Source organism: Mytilus galloprovincialis, chromosome 14 (assembly GCF_965363235.1).
Source record: "Mytilus galloprovincialis chromosome 14, xbMytGall1.hap1.1, whole genome shotgun sequence".
Classification (NCBI taxonomy): Eukaryota; Metazoa; Mollusca; class Bivalvia; order Mytilida; family Mytilidae; genus Mytilus; species Mytilus galloprovincialis.
Window position 1 is genome coordinate 72,989,845 of NC_134851.1, and position 18,651 is coordinate 73,008,495.

At 33.5% G+C, this 18,651-nt stretch overlaps 1 protein-coding gene across 1 annotated transcript; it reads left to right on the plus strand.

Annotated features, from left to right (window-relative positions):
* The first annotated feature begins 1,817 nt into the window (after positions 1–1,817).
* Positions 1,818–12,426, plus strand: LOC143058707 (heat shock 70 kDa protein 12B-like). The gene is made up of 5 exons (XM_076232166.1): positions 1,818–1,915; positions 4,077–4,394; positions 6,435–6,653; positions 8,428–8,572; positions 11,364–12,426. Exons 2-5 carry the CDS (start codon positions 4,086–4,088, stop codon positions 12,422–12,424), a joined length of 1,734 nt encoding a protein of 577 aa, XP_076088281.1. The 5' UTR covers positions 1,818–1,915; positions 4,077–4,085; the 3' UTR covers positions 12,425–12,426.
* The last annotated feature ends 6,225 nt before the right edge of the window (positions 12,427–18,651 follow it).

Sequence of the window (18,651 nt, forward strand, 5' to 3'; positions counted from 1 at the left end):
AATTAGCCTCTATCCCACATTCTACAATCTGGAATCACATTTGCTTAATCTGATACTGTTAACTTATATTTCCGGATTCTTCATTTTTATGAAAGACTAGCTGTTAGTAACTGAGAGAACTCTCAGCTCTGTAATTAGTGTCTTTTTGTTGTTGTGATGTACAAGTACCCGGCCACGGCCACGCTGTGTTTTTGTTAGATGTATTTCTATTTATATCCATCTGCAGTCTTTTGCTGTTGGGATGTACAAGTTCCCGGCCACGTCCACTCTGTGCTTTTGCATTGGCAATTATACCCCATCATCTTATTTATACTGTCATATACAGTAACTTCTATTTCTTTATTCTCGATTTCCTTATAGGTATTTCTGCGGCAGTATTTCATTATTATTGCATTCTTCATTTTCTGGCTTTGTGGATGATAATGTTCAACATTGTCAAATATCAAACGTAAAATTATAGTTATGTTCTCTGTATTCTTCCAAAGCTGTGAACAGGATACAATGTATGTGATAGCAGAAGGCACAGTGTTGAATAACAAAGTAAGAAAAAAAATATTGACCGGGGAGATAGCATTTTTACAAGATAAACAAAAAAGACAAAAGGGACATTCAAACTTTTAGACTGACAACGCCATAACTATATTTGTTAATAAGAAAAACTAAAGACTAAGCAACACATACCCCACAAAAAATGGGGATTATCGCGTGTGCCCAGGAAGGTCAAGCAAATCCCAACCCATAGTCTAATTGATAGATTGATTGATTGTTTGATAGTCAGTGGCAAGTATTGCATCCACATTTAGTAGGAGATTAATTAAATATAAATAGACAAACTCCGTAAATGTTAACAAAAGTAGATAGATAAAGGTTTGAAAACGTGTATTACAATTCAAAGAAAATTGTATGTTGTATTGAAACAGAAATTTTGCTCTTCCAACATGTTCTTCAGTGTACATAGAACGTTCCAGGTTCGTTTTAAGATTTGCCATTTTTTGATTTGTCAGTTTGTTTTTGACTTATATATGAAATTAAATATCTCTTTGGTATCTATTACCCTATACCCTATGCATGTGCCCTATACATATGCATTGTATTGTAAAAAAAAGTCAATATTTATATAGCAGAAATATTCTACTTTCCAATATAAAATAGCTTAACGTTTATATTCAGTCTAACAATTTTGTAAAACTGATAAATATATATATATATATATTGAGGCCAAAAAGGGGTCTTACTGGACCATCCCCATAGCGAGGAAATAAGTAAAGCATGTTTTCCTTTGATATTGACTGCTTTAATTTTCTTTAAAACACAGAAAAAAATAGAACTTGGCAATTAAAATTAAATACAAAAAGTTTGAAGGTTACAAATTAATTCAAATGCTAAGTTAAATGTGAAGTTTTCATCAAAGGACAGTTTATTTCTAATTTTAGGAAAATATAATGTATCCAGCCTTCTTAATATATTCACATTGTCATCATGTCTTTTAAGTGCTTTGTTGATAATGAATACAAGTCTGAGGTTTTTTTTTTTATCGCCTTTCAATACTACAAACGCTTTACTCTTTCATATACCGATTTTTTTTGTAAAGTTAAACAATTTGTCAAAAGATACTCATTTTTTTTGTAAGTGAAATATGAATAAGACAAAACATGAAATTCATTAAAAAAAAAACGAAAACGGACCCGTAGCATATTTGTACCAACGGACCATATAAAATACATACGAAAAGTAGCGTATTGATTTCTCGCTTTAAACACCAATTGATGCCCTTTAAATTTGAAACACCATTGATCCAAATATTTACCTATCGTTGGAATTTATCCAAGTTAGATCATATAAACATATTAAAGAAGTAAACACTGTAATGGAAAAATATTTTAACAATTGAAGACAGTTTAGTTGTTTTCAAAAGGTGAGTTTGTTGCTTCTAGTTCAAATTCTTTGCATTAAAACGTTTTGTAGTAGAATTGACCTCTCAAGCTATAAATTGACTGAAGTTGATGTTGTTTTACTGCCAATGTTACTTTCGGTTTACCTTCAGGATAACGTATACCTTACGGGGAGGGTTCACTGGAGGGAAAGTACAATAACAAGAGAGTCTGAACATGTTTAATCCCGCTGCATATGCGTCAGGAGCATCTGGCCTTTCGGTTCATTTATATGTTATGGAGTGAAAACAAAATAAGAAAAAAATAATTTGATTCTGCAAAAGTTAAATAAACAACACAAGCTCTAAGGAGATTTTGACCAAATATAAAAACATATACATAACAAAAATACAGTCCAATGTAATACAACCTGTAATACAAAGTTTAATCTCTAGCATGCAATCAAAATTAAGCAACACATTAAGAATGAAGTAAAACATGATAGGCCAAAGCAACGAACAGCAATTAACATAAATAATATACAGCTCAAGAATTATCTGCAAGCAGAACAGCGACTGAACAAGACTTTTAAAATGTGAAAAATCTTTTCAGTCCTGAAATGGTTTAGAAGATTGTGAAACATTCACGAATTGGTTGATTCATACGCTGTGCCTCTGTCCAAACTAGCTAAGGACATTTTTACCATATGTTAGATTGTGGTTTGTCATTACGTAGTAAAATCTTTTAATTACCGAACGTGACTTATTCCCGATTGTGACTGTTTTGCTGAGTGTGAATTCGCATTGATATAAGACGTGTTACGGTGCTTTTCTATCCCAAATTCATGTATTTAGTTTTGATGTGTTATTTTATTTCTAACGGATTTTGTCAAATGTCTTGACGTCTTTTTTGTTATATTCATGTGTTATGGTAAAGAAAATTAATCACCGCCTTCATTTATTAGATTTGATTTGGTTCAACGTTATACGTTATTTGTAAGACGTATTACGTTTGCAGTTCGATTCAGAATAAACCTGACATACATGTAGCTATATAAAATAGTTAATTGTCTAATCCCTATCCCAGTTTGATATTAATAAGTATTGCAATTTTCATTGTTTTTTAATGTTATATCAGTATTTAGTACAAAAATATACTAGAATCAATCCTAATTCTATCTTATTTTTGAGAAATAGTTTTAATCATTCAAATATGACGTCATTTTTATGTTGGTTTGTGTAACGTATCCGTTTTTTTCTGTAATTAGTTAATACTTCAGTTTTATCATGTATATCTATTATATAGTCATTTTATAAAATTAACTGTTTGCAAAAGTAAAAATTATTCTAAATAATAAGAATATTCTTATCCCAAGCAGAAAACCCTAGTAACCGTATTGAGCACACCTTTTTTGAACTTTTGGTCGTCAGTGCTGTTCAACTTTGTACTTGTTTTGACTTTCGAACTTTTGTAACTGGGAGTCACTAATTAGTCTTGTGTGGATGAAACGCACTTCTGACGTATGAAATTTTAAACCTGGTGCCTTTTGTTATAAATTATTCGTGGGTTTCTTTGTCCAATATGTTCTTCTATTTATTTGTATAAGTCCTGTAATGTTATCTTGTAATTTTAATGTTATATTTAACATGGCCATTAAAGCGGGAGGTCTGGAATGCCACAAAACCAGGTTCAGACCACCATTTTTTCTTTCAAAAATGTCCTGTACCAAGTCAAGTATATGGCCATTGTTAAATTATAGTTCGTTTTTGTTGTGTCATTTGTTTCCTCTTATATTTGAGTGTGAACTCACATTACTATAAGCCGTGTCACGATACTTTCTATCCCAAATTCATGTATTTAGTTTTGATGTTATATGTGTTATTCTCGTGGGATTTTGTCTGATGCTTGGTCCGTTTCTGTGTGTGTTACATTTTGATTTTGTGTTGTTGTTCTCCTCTTATACTTAATGCTTTCCCTCAGTTTTAGTTTGTTACCCGGATTTTTTTTCTATCGATTTATGAGTTTCGAACGGGTGTATACTACTGTTGCCTTCATGTTCCATCAAGTTGCATGTTGCATAATTTGTAATTCTAATCACTGTATGCACGTAACATTGCACATACCCTTTGTGAATATTTGTTTGATTGGTAATCATACCACATCTTTTCTTATGTTGTCAATATTGTCAATGTATTCTATTTGCAGATTATTACAATGGAAAAATCTAACTACATGATGGTCGCAGCTTTAGATTTTGGTACAACCTATAGCGGCTATGCCTTCTCTTTTAGGAACGATTTCGAAACAGAACCGTTAAAAATACAAGCAAATCCTATATGGATGACTGGAAGTTCTCAATTTATGTCACTTAAAACTCCAACCTGTCTTTTATTAGACAAAGACCAAAAGTTTGTAGCATTTGGATTCCAAGCAGAGAATATGTATGCAGAGTATGTATTGGACGAACTGCAAGATGAGTTTTATTATTTTCATCGTTTCAAAATGTACCTGCACAACAATAAGGTATTAAATTTCAATTTTAAAAGACCATAAGTTTACAGGCTTGCAGAAACTAAGACTTTTATTTATAGTCGTTTACAATATTTTGCCTATATATTTGTTCTTTCTTTTAAGGAGGGTCGAAGGTACAAAAATGTCAACAAAAAACCCTTCTTTATGATATGGTATAGGTACAAAATTCAACCCCAGATGACTTTTAAAATGTTTAAATTATTGAAAAAGATCCAAATTATCTCCCTTTGGTGCAAAAATGCCATTATTGGTCATTTAAATTGAAAGATCTTTTTTTACTCCTCGATGACTTATATTTTTTTAATTATTGATTTCAAATAAGCATAAACTAAATAATTGTAAAATTTAAGCGATTTCTGTAATTCAGTTCTTTTTTTTTATATCGATATTACCTGTATTTCTTCTATTTGTTCAACAGACAAAAAAGACATTATCAAAAATGTATGCTTCTTTCGGAGGCAGATTGTGAAATGAAATTAACGATGACCCAATTTTTTTAATTTCATTTATCTATTAAGGAAGCTGGCTTGTAATATTTTGGATTCTTTGTCAGATTTTCGGTTTCCTCTGGTTGTATCCATTTGAATGCCTTGAAAACATTTGCCCTGTGACCCCCATTTTTCTTTTTGCAAATCTTTTACATGTACAATGATAAGCCATCTGTATAAGTCTTATAAAATTACTAGAACACACCCGTAATATCACGGGTCCGTGACTGAATTAAAGTATATAACTATGCGCAAGCCTTATTTTAGTATTAGTATTTTCATCTGATAAAGTCATGCCGATTATAAGATACACAGTTTTTCTCTGCTTTCAAATCTTTCTGTTTGAACCCGTCGAACTAGAACTTATCAATTATTGGTAATATTAAATTATTTTGAAAACAAAAGGTCCTGGAATGGAGTATTTTTTAATCAACAGCATTGTCCTTTATTAGTTATAAATAAAGTTGAATTCTTTGATTCGCTGTTTAACGTCATGCCTTCTATAACAAATTGAAAACTGTACCTATAAGCCTTATTTTAAGTCCAGATTTTTAGTATTCGCATTGTTATCTTAGAAAGTCTTACTGATTAAAATACTACAATAGGTAACAATTTGACAATTTAGTAGTGTCAACCCTGTGATTACGACCCGTGTATGTATAGCATATTGATCATGAATACACCGTTTGGTGGTGCGCCTGTCAGATGCGGAACGTACAGATAAGGTAATATAGGTAACAGGTGAATATACTATCGGTATCGGACTCGACCCGGAACTTCTTAATTATTGGCAATATTAATTACGTGGAAAACAAAAGGGCCTGGAGTGGTGTAATTTTTAATCTACACCTTGGTACTATATTAGTTATATATAAAGATGAATTCTGTGATTCGTCGTTTTTACGTGATGAAGGCTGACAAATTGGACCTCGTAATTTTAGTATTATAGATAATTACTTTTTGACAGTTTTCGGGAACTTAAACTCGTCATTGATAAAGCTATGAAAAGTCAAGAGAGAATATTTTCCCGCCAAAATTTCAATGGACAATATCTAGAAAACGAGCACGGTGACCTTTATATTGTTTTTACTCTTTGGGTTCTTTTATTAATCTCCTATCAATATAAACTAGTGTTTTGAAAATTTAATTACTTTGAAACTGAGAAGCGAACTCCCTTAAGTATATATGATAAAGTTCATTTATAGAAAAATATAGCGAAATCCTATATTAAAAAAATTGATTTGTACCCGCGAGCCCCCTTAAGAAAATAAACATACATTTATAAATTAGATCTAGTATTTTTTCTTAGAACTAAAACGTTGAGAAAAAAATGAATTTTAAACCTTTGAAAATGCTGACATCTTTCATCGTGGATTTATAGAATCCACTTTTATCGAACAGAAGAACTTGTTTAAAATTTGAAATCAATATATCTTCAAATTCAAATATTACATAATTTTCCATTATTTTAAGACTTGGTCCATATTGTCACTGATAAACTCAAGAAAGAAAAAATAATAATCATGTTTTTTCAATATTTCAGAACATTACGAGCACGATGGTTTTGGAGGATATAACCGGAAAGACTCTGCCAGCTTTCGATGTTTTCAAATTGTCTATTAAAGCTCTAGTGAACCATCTATTGGAAACTTTAGACACACAAGGGACTGGTGTAAAACATGACGAAGTTCAATGGGTACTTACTGTTCCTGCTATCTGGACAGATACAGCCAAACAGTTCATGAGGTCTAGTGCTGAGGAGGTAACTTATTATAATGAACGGTGCTATATAAAGATATAAGTGGTTTGATTACAAATAATAAAGACAAAATGATATGAATCTTAAGGTAGATTGATTGGAAAATTGGTAAACCTATACTAGTACATATATCCATTATCACTTAACTGGTATACATATTTGTTTCGGGGCCGACTGAAGAACTCGTCCGGATGCGGGAGTTTCTCGCTGCATTGAAGACCAATTGGTGGTCTTTAGCTGTTTAGCTGCACTATGGTTGGGTTGTTGTCTCTTTGAAATGTTTCCCATATATCCATCCTCAATTTTACGTAGAATGTATCTATTAGAGAAACATCCACACATGTTGAAATTTTACCCAAAAGAAATAAGGTGGTATATTTATACGTTCTTTCTAGGTAATCAAAAAAAAAATGTTTATTAGTTCAACTTAATGGGTTTATTTGCATGCACATTTTTATTGGGCTACGGAATATTTCTTCGTAGATCAGATTACGGACTTAAGACATGTGCAAACGTATAAATAGGAACCAACCATCACATTTATCTAAAACATTAATGTAACATAGAACGACACACTATAAAATATCAATTAAAAAGGCTTTTCTTAACCAAAAGAAATATTAACACAAGTGAACATACACTGAATGAATAATTTTGTTCTGTGAAACAATGTAAATTATAAAGGATACTACAGATACAGTTAAGTCGGCTTCATATCTTGACTTACATCTAGAAATTAACAATGAGGGTCGGTTGAAGACAAAAGAGATGATTTCAGCTTTCCAATTGTGAACTTTCCATTTCTAAGTAGCAACATTCCAGCAGCACCTGCATACGGGGTATATATCTCCTAATTGATACGATATTCCCGTGCTTGCATTTCCTATCATGATAGAGGGTTACTGCTCACAAGGAAGCTATTAAACCAAGAGTTTCAAATGGTGAAAATGAAATCATCCCTTCGTAAATTTTACGGACGCCATCACGAGTTGGTTGACCGTTATGGAATAACCGTTTCACAAATGATATCGGATATGTTCCTTACGTCGTAACTATAATCCCCTTCCCTTTCATGAATTTGACCTACCGAATTAGACTATTTACCGGATTTGTAATCACATAAGCAACACGACGGGTGCCGCATGTGGAGCAGGATCTGCTTACCCTTCCGGAGCACCTGAGATCACCCCTAGTTTTTGGTGGGGTTCGTGTTGTTTATTCTTTAGTTTTCTATGTTGTGTCATGTGTACTATTGTTTTTCTGTTTGTCTTTTTCATTTTTAGCCATGGCGTTGTCAGTTTGTTTTAGATTTACGAGTTTGACTGTCCCTTTGATATCTTTCGTCCCTCTTTTATAAACCCATTAAACAAGGGATGATTATAAAATGTAAATGCTTTATACCGATGTGAAATATTAAACAATTTCAGAAAAAAACAATAATAAGTTTATTAAAGAGAGAGGGTTAGCGCTATAGAACCAGGTTTAATCCACCATTTTCTACATTTGAAAATGCATGTACCAAGTCAGGAATATGACAGTTCTTGTCTATTCGTTTTTGATGCGTTTTGATATTTGATTTTGCCATGTGATTATGGACTTTCCGTATTGATTTTCCTCTGAGTTCAGTATTTTTGTCATTTTACTTTTTGAATAAAAATCTGTCATTTACAAAAATATTATTCACAGGTAAATGAAAACAATTTTGTTGTTTGTTATACACTATAAATAGAGAAATGAAATATTTTTACCAATCAAATAATTATGTTTTCATTTGTAGGCTGGTATAAACCCCGACAAATTAATTCTGTCACTTGAGCCAGAAGCAGCATCTATTTTATGTCAGTATTTACCAATTACCAAGTCCGAGAAGGGATTTGAAATGTCTAAGATAGGAACAGAATATATGGTTGTTGATTTAGGAGGTAAATAACACTGCAATTCGCTGTGAATTAAAAATCTTCGGATAACTATAGATTCTGCCATAACTCTCAGAGATGTATTTATATAAAATATAAAAAAGAAGATGTGGTATGATTGCCAATGAGACAACTATCCACCAAAGTCCAAAATAACACAAACATTAACAACTATAGGTCACCGTACGGTCTTCAACAATGAGCAAAGCCCACACCGTATAGTCAGCTATAAATGGCCCCGATAAGACAAGGTAAAACAATTCAAACGAAAAAACTAACGGCCTTATTTATGTTAAAAAAAATTAACGAAAAACAAATATGTAACACATCAACAAACGACAACCACTGAATTACAGGCTCCAGGCAAGGGACAGACACATACATAAATAATGTGGCTGGGTTAAACATGTTAGCGGCATCCCAACCCTCCCTCTAACCTGGGACAGTGGTATAACAGTACAACATAAGAACGAACTATAAAAATCAGTTGAAAAAGGCTTAACTCATCAAATAGACAAAAAAAAATACAAGTGGAAAAGTCGGTTCATATATTAAAATCAACACACGTTTTATATAATGTAGGGTACATAAATTATAATCGACACAAATTTTATGAAGAACATTCGGTACAGATAACATATTCAACAAAAGTTTTATAATTAAAACTGTTACACCAAACTAGTACATGAAACTAGTAAGTGTTTTTTTTAAACAAAGTGTTTAAGGCAGGGTCATATCATTCTTTGTAACAAACAATTCTGAATCAAACAAACAAAAAATAATATGAATCTGACAGTACATGAACAAAGATGATTGGGAACATATTTGCAACATATATTTACACACAATCCGCAATCCTATGGGAAACAACTGTGCTCTTCTGTTTGCCAATGTTTTCCTTTATTTATATGAAACTACGGGAGTTTCTAGGAAAGAACAAAAAGAAGTCACCCTTATCACTAACTTCATAGATGATGTCATTTCTGATCATAAAATAATTCAAATTTTAGTGAATGTTTATGACGCATCTATCCTATTGAACTTGAAATTCTCAGTTTATGATGCAGTGAGGAATATCTCATATCTTGAAATTGACAAGGAGGGTCAATTGAGAAAAATACTTTACGTCAAAAAGGATGATTTCTGCTTCCCATTCATAGTCTCTCCCTCTTTGTGTAGCAACATTCCGGCAGCACCTGCATATAGAGTATACAGCTAATACAATATCTCAGCAATTTCTGTCACGATTTTCCTTCTGCCCGATTGTTGCTTAAAAGGCACCAAATTAAGGCTTTATTCATTCAAAAAGGATCTGTTACTCTTCCAGGACATCTGAGATCACCCCCTGATTTTTGATAAGGTTGGTGTTGCTCAAAGAACTTAATGTGTTATCTTTTATATATTCTTGTATTTCGTTTGATAGTTTTTTTCGTTTTTTTCCAATTACGTTGTCAATTTGTCATTGAATTATGAGTTTGACCATTTCTTTGGTATCTCCCGCCTCTTTTTTGTTAATACTGTTTTTTTAGCTCACCTGGCCCAAAGGGCCAAGTGAGCTTTTCCCATCACTTGGCGTCCGTCGTCCGTCGTCTGTCGTCCGTCGTCCGGCGTCGTTAACTTTTACAAAAATCTTCTCCTCTGAAACAACTGGGCCAAATTCAACCAAACTTGGCCACAATCATCATTGGGGTGTCTAGTTTAAGAAATGTGTACGGTGACTCGGCCAACCACCCAAGATGGCCGCCATAGCTATAAATAGAACATAGGGCTAAAATGCAGTTTTTGGCTTATAACTCAAAAACCAAAGCATTTAGAGCAAATCTGACATGGGGGTAAAATTGTTTATTAGGTCAAGATCTATCTGCCCTGAAATTTTCAGATAAATCGGATAACCCGTTGTTGGGTTGCTACCCTGAATTAGTAATTTTAAGGAAATTTTGCTGTTTTTGGTTATTATCTTGAATATTATTATAGATAGAGATGAACTGTAAACAGCAATCATGTTCAACAAAGTAAGATTTACAAAGAAGTCAACATGACCGAAGTTGTCAGTTGACCCCTTTAGGATTTATTGCCCATTATAGTCAAATTTTAACCATTTTTCGTAAATCTTAGTAATCTTTTACAAAAATCTTCTCCTCTGAAACTACTGGGCTAAATTAATCCAAACTTGACCACAAATATCTTTGGGGTATGTAGTTTGAAAAATGTATCCGGTGACCCGACCATCCAACCAAGATGGCTGCCATGGCTAAAAATAGAACATAGGGGTAAAATGCAGTTTTTGGCTTAAAACATGAAAACCAAAGCCTTTAGAGCAAATCTGACATGTGGATTAAATTGTTAATCAGGTCAAGATTTATCTGCTCTGAAATTTTCAGATGAATCGGACAACCTGTTGTTGGGTTGCTGACCCTGAATTGTTAGTTTTAAGGAAATTTTGCTGTTTTTGGTTATTATCTTACATATTATTATAGATAGAGATAAACTGTAAACAGCAATAATGTTCAGCAAAGTAAGATTTACAAATAAATCAATATGAGTGAACATTTTCCACTGAAACTTGTGGGCCAAGTTCATTATAGATAGAGATAATTTTAAGCAGCAAGAATGTTCAGTAAAGTAAGATGTACAAACACATCACCATCACCAAAACAGAATTTTGCAATGAATCCATCCTCTTCCCTTGTTTAATATTCACAAAGACCAAGGTGAGCGACACAGGCTCTTTAGAGCCTCTAGTTTCTAATTGAAATATGTGCCATGAAATGACACACAAGACATCTTATTTTTATAGGAGGAACTGCTGATATTACCGTGCATCAGAAGGTAGAAAAAGATCAACTTAAAGAAAAACACCGAGCTACAGGAAACAATTGTGGTGGAACTTCGGTAGACAACCGATTTTTTATTTTGCTGGAGAATATTTTTGGTAAATCGTTGATGGAATCACTTAAGAAAGAGAATCCTTTAGCTTATTTAGACCTCGAGAGATCATTTGAAGCTGCAAAAAGAAATATCGACCCGAACAACAAAGGGAAAGTGACGATGACTATTCCTTTTACGACTCTTGATAAATTATGCAAAAAAATCAACAAAACAGATTTCGAAACATTAGTAGAGGCATCGGATTATGCAAACGAAATTAAGCTTTTGAATGACAAAATTCGCTTTAACATCGATTTGATTGTAAATTTATTCAAACCTTCTATTGATAGTGTTATATTATTGATGAAGGAAGTCCTTAGAAGTAAGAGTACAAAAGGGGTCACGCATTTCCTAATGGTTGGGGGGTTTTCAGAATGTAGCTTATTACAAAATGAAATCCGCAAATCTTTCCCTGGGAAACAAATTATCGTACCAAAGGATGCTGGATTGTCAGTTTTGAAAGGGGCTGTTCTATTCGGTCATCGTCCTGATTATATCAAGTCACGAATAATGCCCAGAACATATGGTGTCATGACAAGCCTTCCCTTTGATCCCCGTAAGTTTGACGAGAAATACTGTGTTGTTATGGACGGCGAGGAACGATGTGACAAAATATTCTCCTTGATTACTTCAGTAGACGACAGCGTAGAAGCTGGAACAAAATTTGAGAAGTCATATTTTACTCCATTCCCTAATCAGGAAAAGATGGACTTTAACGTGTACGTTTCGACCGAAGCTAATCCATGCTATGTTGACGAAGAAGGCTGCAAACATCTGTGTACGCCTACAATAATATTCCCAGACATTTGTCCGGACAAACGCTGGGTTGACGTAGAATTCGAACTTGGAAACACAGAAATCAAAATGACTGCCAAAGACAGGAAATCAGGAAAACAAATCAAGGCACAGATCAACCTCCTTCACCCTTAAGACAAAAAGTAACAAAGTTGTCTTTTGTATAATCATGCATTAAGTTACCACATGAATTATACCCTTGGGGAATAATGCACCAGCAGTAAAGTTTCTTCAAAGATTTTTACCGATAATGCAAATGGGACTTCTTTCTTTTTAATATTCAATTATCAAATTTACTCAATCATTCATATACTTATATTTATTCACTTTTATTTGTAATTCATATTATATGCCAAAATACTAAGTATAAAACTCACAGTGTCTCATACTTCAATAAAATCTTAGTAACAAATTATTCAGAGTCGCTTTCTTTCATGAGTCTTTCAGCAGCAATACATTCATAATTTATGGTTGTCAACGAGTACTCCGAGTATTTGAATATCGCTCACTTGTAGAACCAAGAGTTTAATACCAAAACGTTACTCGACTCATCGGTTTCTTGTTAAAAAGTGCTGTATTCTTTATATCAAATATTGATCTTCTTGAGAACCCTGTTTCGGAAAATTAAATACCCATCACTGATTAATCATACAAGTAAATACAAAGTTTCGAATGCTTAACGAGTGTGCTTAATTGGCATTAACTTGGGGTAACTTCGATATTTTTTTGGTAGGGGTGTGCCATTTTTGCCTCAAAAAACGTACCCATTTTAATATAACATTCACTGAAATTCAGTACCTATAGTTATATAAATATTTAAGAAAGAATGACCTATACTTATATCCAATATTTAAAATATGACCCTTGCTTAAATGACTCATCACTCATAATTCATAAATATACCAGCTACCCTTACGTTTATATATGAATTGACATCGTTTGTTGCACATATATTTTATCGTTATATATACGGATTAATTGTTGGATTAACTGCATGTTTAATACCCCAAATCAATATACAGTTATCAAACGTAAATTCATTTTAATATAGGATGTCATTAAAAAGGAGGGTCATCTTTATATAAAATCACGCAAAATTATGACTCATATTTTTGGCACATCCCCGTATACCCAATAATAGGAAGTTACCCCCCCCCCCTCCCGTGTTTATGACTGACAAATTAGGGTTTTCGATATCACAAACTAGACAAAACATTTACTAAATTTTATTATCGGTATAAGGACATCATTTCTAAATATAGCCCAACATGCAGACTTCTTATATATACGTTAAGGAATTTCTCATCCAGTTTTTTATAGAAATATTCTTTATACAGCACAAAAATGTCAGTATTCACCTCAGAAACTAACAAAACCTTTAAAAAGACTTATTAAGAAGGGATATAGTTGCGATATTGTTTTCAGGTCATTAAAGATTGCATATTTCGGCGTTAATGTTGATTCACTTACAGGGTCTTTGCACCGGAACTAAACACATTTATTAAAAAATCAATTGTTGGCATGACACGGGTTATGCACTTGTCATATATACATGTATGTTATGATGGCATGATACTAAACCCCTAACGGGAAGGATTATGCCTGATACTCATATGATGAAATCCTAATCTTTCAGTCAGTTTAATTGAAGTATGGAGCTGGCATGTCAGTTAACTACTAGCAATCTGTTGTTATTTATGTATTATTGTCATTTTATTTATTTTCTTTGGTTACATCTACTGACATCAGACTCGGACTTCTCTTGAACTGAATTTTAATGTGCGTATTGTTATGCGTTTACTTTTCTACATTGGCTAGTGGTATAGGGGGAGGGTTATGATCTTATAAACATTATTAACCCCGCCGCATTTTTGCGCCTGTCCCAAGTCAGGAGCCTCTGGCCTATGTTAGTCTTGTATTATTTTTAATTTTAGTTTCTTGTGAACAATTTGGAGTTTAATATGGCGTTCATTATCACAGAAATGGTATATATTTGTTTATGGGCCAGCTGAAGGACGCCTCCGGGTGTGGGAATTTCTCGCTACATTGAAGACCTATTGGTGAATGTTATGTCCCCATTTACAGTTGTCAAGACAATGTTTCAAAATAAGACGAATTCGTTGCATCTTTTGGCGATCCGCAGTCTGTATCAAATGAAAGGGTACACGCCTAGTGGTTTACGCTCACTCTTACAACATAAACACAAAAACACAAAACTTATTTTACAACTAAAAGAACAGAATTGCCTGGCCTCTAACAGCAAATTCAAATCATACGTTATTGTATTTGGTGACTCCAGAAACTTTGAACCGCGTCCATGTTGTATCTGATTGATAATCAAGCCTCATCTCCTATCATTAAAAAGAAACACTAATTGACTGATTGTTATTTTTCTAAATGCATGAAGTCGTTTTTAGACTTAATTATGACAATTGCAAAAACAATGACATGATTTTTAGTCATAAGTTGCTCTTGACGCAACGATACACTAAAGTGCAGATAATAGTAAGAAGATGTTGTATGATTGACACCAAAGATAAAATGCAACATTGAGCAAAATCCATACCGCACAGCTAAGTTATACAAGGCCAAAAGATTGACAAAAGGAAAGGAAATCAGACCAGAAAAATTACGAGTTGATCTTTGTAAAATACAATAATAGAAAAACACAGATTATGAGCATCAACAAACGGCAACTACTGACTTCTGACTCGGGGAAGGCACACACACAATATTGCGGAATAACCGATTTATAAAAAAGAATATGTGGTGTGATTGCCAATGAGACAACTATCCACACAAGACCAAAATGACACAAACTTTAACAACTATAGGTCACCGTTCGACCTTCAACACTGAGCAAAGCCCCTACAGCATAGTCAGCGCTATAAAAGGCCCCTATAAGACAATGTAAAACAACTTACGGCCTTATTTATGTAAAAAAAAATGAACGAAAAACAAATAAGTAACAAATAAACAAACGACAACCACTGAATTGCAGGCTCCTGATTTAGTATGTTTGCATTAGTGACAATCTTTATAGATGTTAATGCATTATCGAAGTTTTCATGCATATCCATGAACTGACAGTTATTATAGAGAAAACACAAAGTTTTACGGGGTTATTCAATCAGTATTTTACGATATAAGTAAACAATGGACGTTGTTGTTAAATTTGATAATGTTTTTTTGTGTTTCTGTGTTAAATATTTCTTTGTTTTTGTTCTGATTGAGATCGTGACACGGTGATGACTGATGTAACCATATTATAGATATAGGAAGATGTGGTGTGAGTGTCAATGAGACAACTCTCCATTCAAGTAACAATTTAAAAAGTAAACCATTATCATTATAGGTTAAAGTACGGCCTTCAACACGGAGCCTTGGCTAACACCGAGCAACAAGCTATAAAGGGCCCCAAAATTACTAGTGTAAAACCATTCAAACGGGAAAACCAACGGTCTAATCTATATAAACAAAACGAGAAACACGTATATATTACATAAACAAACGACAACTACTGTACATCAGATTCCTGACTTAGGACAGGTGCAAACATTTGCAGCGGGATTAAACGTTTTAATGGATCCAAACGTTCTCCCTTTTTCTGAAACAATAGCATAACATCACAACATAGAAAAACACACGATAAAATATATGACCATTTTACCTATTATGTCTTTTTTGTTCACGCATCGTTGTCAATATTATGGAATGTGATGCGACTGTCAAACAAGTGAGAAGTTGAGCACTATAAAACCAGGTTTGATCCAGCATTTCCTACATAGACAAAGAAACTGCATGTACCAAGTCAGGAATATGACAGTTGTCATTCGTTTGGTTGATTTTGCCATTCTTCTTCTTCTTTCGTAATTCCCTTCTGTTTAGGAGCACTCGGATGAGACCGATACATGTTAACAGTATGTGCACATTAAAACACACAATAAATCCTCTGTAAAATATGAATAAACAGCATCCTCCACCATAAGAACCAGTGTATTTACAACAAGTCGTGAATTTATATATAAGCATTAATATAGGGACTTTTAAGGTAATGTAGTATTAAAATGGCAAGAGATATATACTAAATAAATTACATATTCGCAGACTCATAATTTCAAACAGGTGCTTTACAATGAAATATAAAACATAAACATTACTAATTTGGATGTTAAGTTATATTGATTAATTAGGCTTAACGTTAATTTAAACTGCCAATATATAGTATAATTAGTATGTACTTCTAGTGTAAGAATAAAGTATCTAAGTTTTCTTATAAGATGAAAATTTATATAAACTGAAATCATGACTTTGATGTTATAGAAGTAATATTTTGATAAGTTTAATAATTTTCGTATGGCGAACTACTTTTAAGTTTTTTTTATATGACACTGGCTTGACCATACACAGAGATATACCACTAACTCCACGCACTAGCTAGGCATTAGTAATGTTCATTATTTTCATGTGGGTTAGGTGGCAGTAGTCCCTTGATTTCATTTCTATTGTCCTTGGTATCAGTATGTCATTTGGGAGAATATTCCTTTCAACAAAGGTTTGACAGTCTATCAATAATTCTGTGATAGCCAATTTGCTATTGAAATTGATTGTCCATACACTACTTTCAATTTTGCTAACAATATATTCTTTTATCTGTTGAAAGTGCGATTTTCGAATGTGTCTATACGCTGGGCAGCTTGTTAGAAGGTGTTGAAGATCTTCAGCTTCAATGTTACATATTGGGCAGGTAGGATCTATCTCTGCTGGATTGAATTTTGCTTTTAAGGTTTGAAGCATGTATGTTCCAGTTAACATGCGTACTTTTGTCGCTGCTTTCTAACATCTTTAACGGAGCTCGATATTGTATCCCATATGTTATGAGTTTGTCCAATATTCAGGTTTCTTTTTGATAGCAAGTTGAGTGTTGATTTTTCTTCACAATCTGCTTTTAGTTTGACTGTCCAGTGAGATGAAATAGCTGTTCGTACGATGTTTTTCCAGTCAAGCTTGTTGTAATGTTGATTCATTATTTCGTTGAATGATGGGAGTTGATACATGTCCAGTATGTCATTTATTCTTTTGAAGAAGCTATTTGGTCGACCTGCTGTATGTTGCCTTCATGCAATTTCACGTATTGAGTTATTGTGGCTCATTGCTATTGAGTGTAACAGACTCAACTGTCTTTTGTGGAGCTCAGCAGTTATTGGCAGCGCTCCAAAAAGCAAGTAGACTGCTGTAAAATTCAAAACGGAGAGCCCATTTGATTAGGGGCTTTCCGTTTTGAATTTTTCCCAGAGTTCAGTATTTTTTGTTGATTTTAGTTTATGATACAATAGGTACTTGCGGACAAAACAATTTTTGTTTACCCCACTTTTTTCAAACTCGTTTTTTTTTTATTTGGTTTTCTAATATTTTTTATTATTTTTGCGGTTTTCTATTTCATAGGAACAATAAAATTGAGAAAGGAAATGGTGAATATGTCAAAGCGACAACCACCCGACCATAGAGCAAACAAGAGCCGAAGGCAACAAATGGGTCTTCAATGTAGCGAGAATTCCCGCACCCGTAGGTGTCCTTCAGCTGGCCCCTAAAATATGCATAATAGTACAGTGATAATGGACGTCATACTAAACTCCGAATTATACACAAGAAACTAAAATTCAGTGGCGGATCCAGAACTTTTCCTAAGGGGGGGCCCTCTGACTGACCTAAGGGGGGGGGCCCTCTCCAGTCATGCTTCAGTGATTCCCTATATAATCAACCAAATTTTTCCCACGAAAGGGGGGGGGGCCGGGCCCGCCAGGCCCCCCCCCCCCTGGATCCGCCTATGAAATTTAAAATCATACAAAACTAACAAAGGCCAGAGGCTCCTGACTTGGACAAGTTTACTATCCACAGTGGTAACTTATGTATTATAAAAAAACAGAAACTTGAATTTTATTGGTTTAAAATCCTAACAAAAGGAGTGTAACTAAAGAAACCCATGTACATAACAAAACATGTAGCATTGAAAAAAGATATTTATTACAAAACTATTTTTGTAATTAGAGAGAAAAATTTTACTACAAATTCCAAATTTACTATCCTTAGCGGTAAGTGATTTATTATATATACTAGAGAGAACTAGAAGCATATAAATAAAATTATTAAAATTGATAGAAAAGAAAAAATAACGGATTCAGCGACGGATTAAAAGTGGGCCGTAGAGGGCGCACGTCAGATTTGATTGTTTTTTTTTAATAAATCGTTTATGGCACATATATTCCAATTGATGCAATTAACCCCCTTTCAAAAATTGTAAACTCGCAGTGACCATGCTGGCTCTTGGGAGCTACAAATAAACCATGTTGTCAAGTCTTTGC

Excerpts from the sequence above, each read along its gene's own strand:
- LOC143058707 (XM_076232166.1), top strand. The coding sequence starts at position 4,086 with ATGGAAAAATCTAACTACATGATGGTCGCAGCTTTAGATTTTGGTACA. Across the intron at positions 6,654-8,427 it reads TGAGGTCTAGTGCTGAGGAG|GCTGGTATAAACCCCGACAA; the intron begins GTAACTTATTAT and ends TTTCATTTGTAG. Across the intron at positions 8,573-11,363 it reads TATGGTTGTTGATTTAGGAG|GAGGAACTGCTGATATTACC; the intron begins GTAAATAACACT and ends TTATTTTTATAG.